Consider the following 12,584-nt stretch of genomic DNA (forward strand, 5'->3'; position numbering starts at 1 on the left):
AACAATCATTTAAGTAAACAATTTTTTCCCCCGTTATGTCGGTCACTTATGTTTGTTTTTATGGCGCATTGTAGTACACGCCGCACAACAGCGCCCCCTGTCCTGTCTTAACCACGTTGCTTTTTTTTCCCGCCACAGCGCATTGTAGATTTTCTTCCCGCCACAATCATTAAACGGATCTGGTGACGCCAATCTCGCGATACAAACTGAGAAGTCAGACGCACACCAGCATTTTTAAGGACAACTGCCGTTAAGTCGTTTATCCACAGAAATAGCAGTAAAGCACAAATATTAAGATGAGGGAGCACTGGAAATTATTGAAAAGGGTTATTGAAATTACAGGAAAAACAGCAAATTTATCTATATTTAAATTGTCTTAAAAACATAATTTGTAAATTAAAAATGTTATGTGTAGCTTATGTTAGTTTAAACTTAACTGTTTCCATAAATGTTTACGTTTGTGGAAACTGGAGGAACAAGTGTCTTTGTTCTTTTAAAATCATCTATCCATTTAAAATACTAAACAGATTTTCCTTTAAAAAAAAAAAAGCATTTTACTGATTAATTTTATGGTTTTTTCCATTGTTATTTTTATTCCTTAAAATAAATTCAATAATTTCAACTGAAATTCAAAAAATACATGCAAAACAATTATGTTCTGATCATGTTCTGTTTATTTCTTATATTTCTTTATTGCTTTTTATTGGAGTCTCTCTAATGTTCATGATTTGTCTAAAGTAATTAAAGAGAAAAAAAATCAAAATAATTTGAGAAAATAGAAAAAACAAAAACAAAGTTAACACCAAAGTGTAATAAAAAAAATCAGTTATATTATAACATAAAATATTTTATTTCATAATTAAAAACATTGCCAGAATATCTACAATGGACCACACCAATAATGGCATCGTTTTATTCATCTGGAAACTTTCTTTTTTTTTTGGAAGCAACTAAATCCTTTTATTCCTCAGTCAACCCGCCACTGATTTCTATAGTGTGTTAGGGCCATTGTAGATAGGGAAAAGAAAGGAGAACATTTCTCCAAAAACTTTTTGAGATTGCCAGAAAACTTGGACATTTTTCAGTACAACCCTCGCGCGGTCTTGACACGCAGCAGTACCGCGGTGGATGTCAGTCAGACAACGGGGAAGCAGGGAAGTTTGGATGGGGGGAGGGAAAGGGGGAGGGGGGCGTCGCTGTCCCGTCAGACCGTCAGTTTCCGAAACCACCCCCACCCCAAAATAAAACAAACTTATTGTAAAATGCTTGTGGGGTCTAAATGAGCTTGGGAGGGTTAAAAAGTCAAAAATTTGTTAGAAAATAAAAATCTCAAAAAAGGGAAATTTTAAAAGTTGCACATTTCTAAGATTTATTTCAAAATTTGAAACATTTGCTAATTTTCATCTTTTCAACAGTTTTCAAAAACAAATTTATAGAAATTTCTAGATTTTTGGGCAAAAAAATATATTTTTTTTCAATCTGCAATGGTCCTACTCTGTCACATATTTATTACTTTAATGGGGTAAAATTTTTTCATAAAAAAAAAATTACAATGTATTCCCTTTACAGCAAAGGTTAGAGCTGGTGTGTTTATTTCATACTGGTATTCCTAATTTCATCCAGAAATGATCACAAATCTGTATATGCAAACTACGCAGCACATGTTCCAGAAGCTCAAATGTACAGGGGGAAGCAGACGTTAGCACCCGTTTTGTGTTTCTGACCAGCAGCCGTTCACTTAGGAAAGTTGGTCAAAAAGTGTCTTTTAAAAATGTGTTTGACAAAATTCCATTTCTGGCAGGTTCCCTTTTCACCCGCCATGTTTAACTCCTTGCACGATCTTGAGATGGTTTGTGCTTGCCGTGGTTGTCGGTTCCCAAACGTCTACATTAGCGCAGATGACAAAGAAAACCGAATCGTCCAAAACTCCCAGAATTCGTTCACAATGATCCGTCGTCCTTGTAACAGTAAAGGGAAGAGCGCAGATGAATAAAACAAATGCATCAGCAGGTTTCCCCCCCCCCCCCCTCCACCACCTCTACATGTCATTTTCCTTATTTTTTCTTTTCTTGAAAATAATTAAAAACACCACAATGTTCATATAAAATGTTCCTTGTTTTATCAAGTTCATTTCTCTTTTTTTTTTTTTCCAATTCACAATACATGATCAACATGAAATAAGTGGAGCAGCGTTAGCCATCCGTCTGTCTGAACGAATCCAGTGCTTGCAAACAGGAAACCGGAGGCGACTTCCACCCTCCTGCCACTGTGAGGTCTTTGTTCTTGTCCCCGAGATGATGTGAGTGTAAGAAAAAAAAAAAAAAAACGAACAACAAACCACTTACGAGCCGACACCCGAGTCAGTCATACGTGTTTTGTTTGCAGTTCATTTGTAGTATTTAGTCCTGTTTGTGTAGCATCGTTTCCGTTCTCTATGTGACGGTGGTGGAGTTTGACCCTCGGATGGCGCACCAGGCCATGAACACGTCTCTGTGGAGAAGAAACAGCGGGAGGGCCGGGGAGGGTATTGAAAATAAAATATGATTAAAATGACTCGGCAGTCCTGACACCTTAAGCCGGAATACATTGAAAACACTTGGATTAAACTAATTCAATTCCCCAACGATTGAAAAGATAGACGAAAGTAAGATATGACTCTGCAGCCATGGAGCATTGTGTTTCGCAGAGTTTTGTTGTACAAAATACATTTATTCTAAGTACTGGAGCTCATTCGTTCCTATTGTTGCACCTCAGAATACACAAGTCATCTCTCTTCTTATAATAAACATTTCCATCCATCCCCACAGGCTGCAAAAACACCAACATAAGCACTGAAATAGCCACGACTCGCCAGCAGATGGCGACAATGATACAAACATCAAGCAGAGATGTTTACTGTTCAGTCATGACTGAGGGTTTTGGGACTTCTAGAAAAGGTAATGCTACCCTGAGTGCTATTAATGTCAATGTTTTGTGTGTGGGGATTTGTCCAAGTGAGCGAGTCCAATGAAAATTGTGCAAAAAAACAGAATCAAAACATCCTCATGTAGCAAATTTCCACAATGATTCCAGATTTTATAGGGAAAAAGATTTTGCCAACCAGAATCAAGGAAACTTCACTTATTTCTCATGAAAAGCAATTTGAACTTACAAAATAGTTTTTTAAACATCCATTTACCCTCAGAAAGGAAAAAGACGCAACGATAAGTAATACAAGATGTTTTAACGGCACACTTTTGTTATTTAGCCAAACAACAAATGGTTTTAATTGTAGGTTTTACTTTCTACAGAGTCAGACTTCGAGCTGAATTGAAATATTTTGTAATATTTCACTTGAGGTTAGCCTGAAATAATTTAACAAGATTATTTACCCTACACGTTTCCTGCATTTATTTCAGGTCTTTATAATAAAAAGGGAAGAAAAAAAAAGATCAAATTTCAGGTTTGAACTGAGGCTGTGTCACTATAGTTCTGGGTAAAACTAATTTACAAAGGTATTCTTCATCTGATGCAAACTGTATCTATTTCTGTACATTTCTGGTTTTTATTTCTGGTCTAAGTAAATTGTTCTATTAGCAAATTGACTTTTTTGGGTCTGTATTCTCCAGTTAATTAATCGATGAGATGATTAATCACAGTTAATCCCGATTTGGTAAATTAATCTGATTAATTGCAATTACTCTCAAATAATCATGTTCAAGTCAATTGTGATTAATTGCTTCAACCCTAATCAACAGATTGATTCATCTTTATTGCGACGTGTGTAAATACCTGCAGTGTGTGGCGACACACTCGTTGCTGCAGTACTCCTTGTCCCAGTCTTCGCTCTCCACCGCTGGCTTGTTGCAGCCGGCGCGGACGCAGATGTTTGGGGCCTGCGCGGCGGTCACACTCAGACCCGGCGTCACGTTCACCTCCACCTCCATCTGGAGCAGCGGACAGAAAATCTAAACCATGCAGAATAACTCGGGTACGCATCAAAAGTACAGCAGCATACCCCTTCCTCCGCTTCCGCCACCTCCTCCCCTGCCATCACCACGGCGTCCGGCTGCCCCACCTCCACCGTCACGCCAGATGGGGACGTCAAAGTGCTGCCAGCGTCGCCGGCTGCCGTCACTATGATGGGCGTGGCCAAGTCCTGCTGCCGCGACGAGGGGACCACTTTGATCTGCAGGGGAGGCGGAGCGGTGGCCGCGGCCGCGCCGCCTCCCCGAGGTTTGGCTTGCAGAGGGGGAGGAGCCTGCTGCAGTCTGGGCGGCGGCGGGGTGCTCTGCATTTGCTGCAGCGGGGGCGGCTGGCGCGGCGAGGAGGCGGTGGTGCTGGTGACGGAGATGCCGCCGGACGGAAGCGGCACCTGCTTGATGATGATCTTGGTGACGGTGGGAAGGTTGGGGGTGGGGCTCGGAGCCGGGGCCGGGGGCTTGGCGCCGGTGCGGGACCGCGTGGTGACGTGAGGCAGGTCCAGGATGATGTTGGAGGTGCAGATGTTGGTGATGGTGTTCTCCTCGGGGTTGTAGTGCTGGGACCTGGAGGGTCGTGGGGTCAAAGTGGAGGCTTGCGTGACCACCGGAGGAGGAGCGGGGGCAGGGGGCGGCGGCGACGGTTCAGTTTCCATGACTTCAATGGGAGCCTGAGGAGAAAAGAGCTGCTTAGATTGCTGCAAGATTTTTTTTTCTCACGTCACCTCAAAACCAGGGCTGCATCTAACGATTATTTTAGCTATCGATTAATCTCTTGCTTATTCTGATGATTAATCGATTAATCGGATTTAAAATCTTAGCACATTCTGCATGTTTTTCATTTAAGCCCTTTTACAAACATTAAAAGATGCAAATAAGTAAATAATTCAATTCCTTTTTAAATGAGAAAATAAAGTTTGTATTGCCTGAAACAGCATTCCTCTAGTGAACACTTGATCATTTACATCTCAAGAATTTGAAAAGCTCAGCTGTTCCCTGAGTTTTTTTCTTTTTAAATGCAAAATTTAAATATATTTAAGTTACTTAGTGCTAACTTACATATGAGTATGTTGTATCAGCAAAAGCCCTTTTTTTGAGTCTGCAGTTAATAGGTAATTAGTTGAGCATCATTTCAATAATCGATTAATCACCATTAATCGTTTCAGTCCTACTCCAACTCAGACTTACCTGGGAGTTCTTGTTGGCTCTGTACTCTGATAGCGCTTTCAAGTATTCCTTCTTTGCGGCTTCATTTTTCCTTTTGTAAACCTGAAGGAAAGTCAAAACATTCAACACCACGAATCAAGACTGATTCAAATATTCTGCAGCATCCGATTGCGCAAAAGACAAAATGTCCTCCTACTTGTTTTTGTTCCTCTCCCAAACTGTCCCACATGGACGCCACGATCTTGGAGACTTCTCCGAACGTAGCGTTGGGGTTCTGGCCTTTAATGGCCGCCTGCGTGTCCCTGAAGAACAAAGCGTAAGCCGACACGGGTTTCTGAGGCTCGTTGGGGTCTTTCTTCTTCCTCCCCTTTTTTCCTCCTCCTCCTCCACCTGCTGCTGCTCCTTTCCGTCCGATGGCCGACGAGAGGCTGGAAGTGGACGCAGAGACGGGGGACTCCGACATGGAGGGGTCGAGTGAGATGACGCCGGGCGAAACAGCCAGAGACACCGGAGACTCGACCAGCACGCTCTGATTGGGGGAGGAAAACAATAATCAGTCTGGAAAGTTCTGAGATTAAACCAATCACAGGATTTCCTCAACATGGAATTGATGGTGGCGCTCTGCCACGGCAAAATAAAAGCCACCGAACCTACTTTTTTAATGTATGCCAGCGTATTATGAACCTGGCGGGCCACCTGGCTTTACTCGCCCCCCAACCGGAATGACCAGGGTTCATTTTAAGTAGAGTTTTTTTATACACTAGTAACAGTAAAAATGGATTGAGCTGGGTTTACAGTTGACGCACTGAATTGAGCGAGTGTGGGTGCGAACGAATTACACCTGATCGTTGACCTCACACGCTATTATTTACAAATTACTAACCGTAATCAGAGTTGGAAATGAATTTAAATATCATGAAACGTTAAATTGACTTCATCTTTAAATAAAACAACACTACTGGTTCCAGCCTGACTGACTGCTGTGCACTGCGCTGGTTTTAGGAGAGAAGAAAAACTGGAGACAAAAGGCTGAAGTAGAGAGAGAGAAATGGTGAAAGAAAGGTTTTTGAGGAAGGTTAAGCTGAATGTATTTTTAGCTTAAGGGTGTGAAAAAGACCCTTAAACTTGCGGTAGACCTACTTAATATAGTTTGGCCTTAATGCATCATGTTTATTGACATCTTGAAGTCTCCCTGATGATGGTATTTAATCAGCAGCGTCATGACAACTTCCCAGCCCACCACCACTTTTTATAAAGAATCCTAGATGAAACCCTGGATCATTTAAGATTCAGACTCACTCGTCTAAAGTCGTCCATGTCGTCGTCCTGCAGCGAGCTGGTGGGCGATGCCGTTGCCGACAATGGATTCTCAGGTGATTGGGGTCGCTGCAACATGTTGCCTCCTCCTAGACCGAGCCCCAGCTGAGCGCTCAGCTCTGATTGGTCGATAGTGGTCAGCTGGTTGGACCCCAGTAGCCCCTGGCCCATGTCACCCAACGGGACGTCTATGGTCACCGGAGATGAGCTGCTGAACTGAGACCCAATGGGGTGGCCCAGATCCTGAGGAACGGATGAAACCGGAGAGAATAAAGGTAGAGAAGATCTTTAGAATAACTTAAAAAAATAAAAAATACTCCTCACCATCCCCAACGAGGAGCCCAGCAGAGCGCTTCCTCCTGACTGGTTCATGACCCCCAGGGTCAGGTGCTCCAAGCCCTGCGAGGGAGCACCGACGTAGGGGGCGGCGAAGGACGGGTCGTCCCCTTCCACCACGGCGTTCCCTGGTACCACCACGCCGTCTGAGCCGCTGGCGTCCGACAGCTCGCCGAAATGAGACACCACATCGGACACGGTGAGTGCCGAGTCCGGGTCCAGAGAGATGGGCGGGATCTCAAACTCCTCATCGCCGAGGCTGGGGGTGTGGAACGTCTGGAGAGGAGAAACGGCAACAAGAGAAGGCAAAATGTATTTATTTTGGTCAAAAAATGATGGCTCAGGCCAGGGATTCTTCTCAAAACCAAGATTGGTTCCATCTCTGCGTGCAATATCATAAGAAAAGCTGTTGTTAACCAAAAAAGGCAATTTGAGATGTTTAGACAAAAGCGGTTTTGTTTAAACCTTAAAACAAACAAAAAAGTTGTTCTAGTTGGAATCTTTTCATTGGAATTTCCTGGAGCAGCGCCCCTACAGACGAGGAGGGGAACAGGCTTTTCAAAGGGTTCGTATCATTTGACACAGTGCAGCAGGAAACTGAACCACAGCTGCTGAAAATGTAACAAATGTTGCCATTTTTGTTCCCAATGTAACCAAATCCACTGAACTGTCAAGTGTGAAAACCCAAATTCTCAATCACACACACACACACACATACACACACACACACAAAGTATTCAGGCCGCGCCTCTTGCTAGTACGGTCCATTCTTCAATCACGTTCAGATTATTTCTTGAGCCTTGGACCAGAGCCATAAACGGGATTATTATTATTTTTAAGTCCAATTTTTGCTGAAGGTCTGGCAAATCCCTCCCACTAACAATTTGATTAATACTGGATTGTATCGCATCAATTAAAATTCTCTCTGCTTTGAATCGCCTATTTTCATGTAATCTGACATCAAAAAGTACCATATCTGTTGAGTAAAAATATGAGAAAATTCATAAAAACAGATGAAACCCCCAGAGAAACAGAAGCAGACGGCATTCAGAATGTCTCAACATTAAAACGATGTCTCAGTCCGAACACACAAATACCTACAAGCATGAAACTGAACAGCTTTAACTTGAGTTTACTGAGCAGAAAGAATAAAGACCTCATCTGGTCTCGATATTTATTGTCTTCTAAAATAAAATTGTCCTGTTCTTTGGTAATTAAAGAGCTTCCGGTCTGAATTAAGTCATCTTCTTCCCTCTCTATTTTTTTTTCTTTTTACAAATTGGCCATAATGAAATTCACAAATTCATTTAAATTGCTCTTTATCCGCTTTTAATCTGGATCATTTTTGTAATAGTTACATTAATTCAATAACTTCTCGTCTTCATTTTACTTCCAACCTCAGTCATATTTTGCCATCTTGCCAACGACGCCGAAACTGGGGCTCAGAAGCGACATCTTTAAACCCACAGAAGAAGAACATTGAAGTCACACATCTGAGCCCGGCTACATAAAGTGATGCAAAGCGTTAAAGGTGTGGGGAGAGAAAACACCTGGGACAGGTCACGACTCAGACATATGAAAACGATCCTCAGGCGAGTCGTTGCTGCAGCTTTTTCTACGTTGATTCTAAATTTGTATCCCATGACTCGCATCGAGTGAAAAATCCCAAAAAATAGCATTTAGATTTGGCTTTTGGAGGCGTCTAAAGTAGCTCGGGAGCACCAGGATAAAAGCATTTTCAGCGGCTGCGATTGTTTTGATCATTCGCAGGCGGACGGCAGACCCCCTACCTCGGAGGAAGAGAGGAAGGGATGGCCGGACCCAGGAATCGACAGGTAGTTTTCGCTGCCGCCAGGGAACTGAAACACACAGGAGAAAACTGGGTTAGAGGCTGCGAGTTCCACTTATGACAAACTAATCCTGGCTTTTTTTTTCTTCTTTTTTTGTTTTGTTTTACAGGAAACAAAACAACAATAAAAAAGTGTTAACTTTGACTTACAGAAACACAGAGTGGCCGCCATCTTGGGGGTGAAGAGGGGAAGGATATTGACAACCCCCACCATCTTTTTCCATTTCATTTTAATTCAGCAAATTTCATATATTAAGTTTAGATGTTAACTTGTGCAATATTGCAAACAACTGCTTGGATGCAATATTTGCAAGTGTATTATAAATTAAATGCAATGTATGTAATTTCCACATGTCAAACTACACTGCCTGTTCAAAAAAAACCAACAGATTTAAAAGTCTATCCAAAAGCCTCCTCACTGTTATTGCAAGATAGTTTTTGTTTTGTTTTGTTTGTTTTTTTATCTGGTGAAAAATTTACTCCTAACATGGCTAGACCAATCCTTTGTTATTGTGACAGGGCTACTGACAAGTTTTCCCAGACCAAATTTTCCAGGATGATAAATTGTCCCAGATAAACGATAATATGTTTTGGTTTTTAGGCCATTTTATAAAAATAATAGCATAGATAATGCAAGAACACATTCTCAAAGATCAATAAACTTTTAAATTCTAATGAACATCTAACACTGGACTTGGAAGACATTTAAAGTAAATTAAAAAAAACATCAGGAAACAGAAATAAAATGACTTTTGACGCATCTGTACACAGAATTATCCTCCAAAAAGGGGCTAGTTGACACTAAAGCAGCAGACTGAAGAGGTTTGTCATCCAGAAATCATCCTGACAGTGATTTGCGTCTTCTTGCCATTTGCGACAATAGTTTCTATTAAAACATATTTGTGTGCCAACATGGCTCAGTCAAAGTCCAGGTTGGAAATTTGTAATACAACTTGAAATTTGTTGAACTTGCTCTATGTTGAAACAACACAAAACGCGTTGAATTTTATAGGTGTACCATGACAAAAGGTTCATGGCACCATGTGAAAATTTTTCCTGCCACCAAACCTTGGAGTCTAGATTAAAAAAAAACAACAATGGGTTAGCTTTTGTTATTTAAAAAGGCTAAGCAACTACAAAAAGAAAATCCCTAAAAATACTAACTATTAATTCACTTGGATGTTTAGCTTTGATTGTAAAAACAGGAGCCAAAAAATAAGTGACAGTGTTACTGACTGCTGCAGGAACTGTGTGTTTTGTTTCCTTTCACCTTGCTGTCAGAGTCAAATCCATTGAAGGCATGCGGGTCCAAGAACTCTGGATCAGCGTCGTGCTGACCGGTTCCGTCTGTTAAATCCGAGTAAAAATTGAGGTCCATGTTTTCAGCTGGGCCTTAGCATTTGCCAGCCGCTTCTCTTTGTTTGGTTTTGCAGTGAAATATTGTGGAAGCCTCCTCAGGTAGCTGCTAATGGGGATACCAGTTACCCCCTCCGCCGCCACCTCACTAGCTGTATCTGCTTGTTCCGTCCGCACTGACAGCTCTGCTGCTGATAATATGGGGGAAACACTGGGCATGTGTTGCCCCCAGCAGCCGTGCCAAAAATAACCCGTCCGCTGTGCGAGGCTAGCCGCCGGGTTAGCGTGGCCGTTAACCGTCTTTCTTGCTGACTTGTCCCACACCGCGGCTTTTAGCCCCTTTAGCCAGGCTACACCGCTACCGCAAGGCTGCGGTACTCAGACCGCCACCGCCAGCCCCGGAGCCCGTCTGTCTGTCTGTCCGTCCTTGGGCGTTTCATTCGGACTCCTTTCGAGAGTATCAGCCGACAGAAATGTTAACGTAGCCGCGAGAGGTGTGGGGGAACGGTTCAAGGTGTCTGACAGGCGGAGGAAGACCGAGCAATCCGCCGTGTCTGCGACGTGTTAGCCCGGGCTAGGACGCTCAATGGATTCCCGAGACGTGGATCGGGGACGGCAGGGTAAAGTTACGCGGAAGAAGAACCGGATGTCAGGTGAAGGTTTCAAAATAAAATCGAAAAGAAAAGAGGATCAATAAAGTATTTTTGAAATTTAATTTAATCCCAATTGTCAATTTGACTATTTCAATTCCAGTACTAGCAAGCTGCATGGACTGGACAAACAACCACCAACAATTCTGCAACAGGTCTGCATTTCTTTTCCTTCAAAAAAGAAAGGAAGGATTCTGCATAAAGAAGTCAGAAACAAAAGTTATTAATGTTGAAAAAACTGGGAAAATGGGTCCAAAGAGGAGTAAAAAAAAGTAGCAAACCACTGTTGGTGCATCTACATTACCAGACATTTAACAAAGCACTTAAAACCAGTCAAATGTTTGTCCACAATCACTGTCTATAAACTAAGCTTGAGTTCATTTAAAAAAATTTTTAATAGGAAATGGTTCTGTGCCAAGAATATTCAATTTGACATGATTATTTTTAAACTGCTCCAGTTTCAATTTAACATGATTTAGAAATAAATATCAATGTTTGCATTTAAGAATATGCTTATTTTTATTTAATTCAGTCATGGGATTATGTTTGAAACATACATTCAAAGCGCTGGGAAAAAGTTGTCACGTAAATATTTCACATTAAAAAAAAACAAACCTTTCTAAAGCTAACAACTGGCAAATCAGCTTTACTGGAGGTTTTTAAAGCATGAACACCCCGATAAAAATCATGCATCAAATCAAGCCCAGACTTTGAGTAAGCCACTTCATAAACATTCCCTTTTTTGTTTTTGCTTTATTGGATTAAATCACAATCCATTTGGACACAAACCCAAAACCAGACAATGTCGTTACATCAATTTTTCCAAGTCATCCAGTGACAGCTTATCACACTACCACCACCATGTTTGAATATTGGTATCATTAGTATGATGGATGGAACAAGTTCCACTTTTGTCTTGTCCATTCTCAAAATATTGTGCCAAAACCTATAGGGCTCATCAAGATGCATTACAGAACATATAACTTTTTGCAGGGGATTTTTTTTTTTGTCCACTCTCTCTTACTGTTAACTAAAAAAGGCAGGAAAGGCATGGGGTCCATTTAGATGCTGCTTTCGTTTCTTTATGACCTTCTAGATATTACTCCCAGAGTAATATCAGTAGGCCAGCCACTCCATGTTTTCTCAATTTGTGGCTCATCCTTTTTTTTTTCCCCACGTCATTTTATTTTGAAAACGCGAACCGGAAGTCGCCTTTTAGAAGATACTAGAGCCAGATATCCCTTTGCTACATATTGACTATGGCTCGACAATAAATTTGAAGGAAGATATTTTTCAGAGTGCTTTAACAATTTGAAAGTTAAACATAAGTATTAATTAATCTACGTCCTCATTGGATCCGTGCTAACATATTTTGTGACTAATCTAAAAAATGTGTGTTATGACCGGTAAAAGTTCAAATAAGATAACTTACTAAGACTGGCCAATCCTTGATAGGGACTTTAATCACTTTAAACCACATTCAAGCATCGGTAACAAGTTGTTAAGACTAAAAGTTATGTCTACAGACCCCCACGTTTGCTCTTTAATCGTAAAAGCAGTTTAACTGAATTTTAAAAGAGCATTTTCAATAAAGTGACACATCAGATCAGACCAGCTGATCCGCTCAACAAGGCCATCATTGTGATTGTGAAGACCAAACATCCTGTGTTATAGTTTATTAATCTTATATTTCTACATGAAATATGTTCAAAACCAACTACTCTTACCTCCATCCTCACCCCGAAACCTGAATCACGTTTTGTTTTGTTTTTTAAATCCCACTTTTTAAGCAGAACTTCGCCCACAATTTCCACCAATATAACATGGCACCGGCTTCCTGATTGTACGCGTTCGTGGAAGTGACGTCGTTAGGCCGATAAAGTATGTCAACGTTTCAAAATAAGGGTAAGGCTATGAATGATGTTAAAATGTAAAGTTTCAAACAAATGA

General features: G+C 41.3%; 1 protein-coding gene across 3 annotated transcripts; it reads right to left on the minus strand.

The window, feature by feature from the left end:
• Window positions 1–829: 829 nt before the first annotated feature.
• Window positions 830–12,521, minus strand: tox4b (TOX high mobility group box family member 4 b). 3 transcript variants are annotated; one of them, XM_008435277.3, is made up of 9 exons: window positions 12,362–12,521; window positions 8,570–8,638; window positions 6,768–7,055; window positions 6,426–6,686; window positions 5,323–5,655; window positions 5,148–5,228; window positions 3,998–4,630; window positions 3,772–3,926; window positions 830–2,490 (listed from the first exon to the last, which is right to left on the minus strand). In XM_008435277.3, the coding sequence occupies exons 1-9, from the start codon at window positions 12,365–12,367 to the stop codon at window positions 2,433–2,435; spliced, it is 1,884 nt and encodes a 627-aa protein (XP_008433499.2). In that variant the 5' UTR covers window positions 12,368–12,521; the 3' UTR covers window positions 830–2,432. The 3 variants fall into 3 exon arrangements, with proteins under 3 accessions (XP_008433499.2, XP_008433498.2, XP_081455674.1); XM_008435276.3 differs by lacking the exon at window positions 12,362–12,521 and adding an exon at window positions 9,899–10,619; XM_081599548.1 differs by lacking the exon at window positions 12,362–12,521 and adding an exon at window positions 9,899–10,618 and having other exon boundaries at window positions 1,353–2,490; window positions 4,355–4,630.
• Window positions 12,522–12,584: the final 63 nt, after the last annotated feature.

The sequence above is a fragment of the Poecilia reticulata genome, chromosome 18 (genome assembly GCF_904066995.2).
Source record: "Poecilia reticulata chromosome 18, P_reticulata-male-v2, whole genome shotgun sequence".
In the NCBI taxonomy this organism is placed as follows: Eukaryota; Metazoa; Chordata; class Actinopteri; order Cyprinodontiformes; family Poeciliidae; genus Poecilia; species Poecilia reticulata.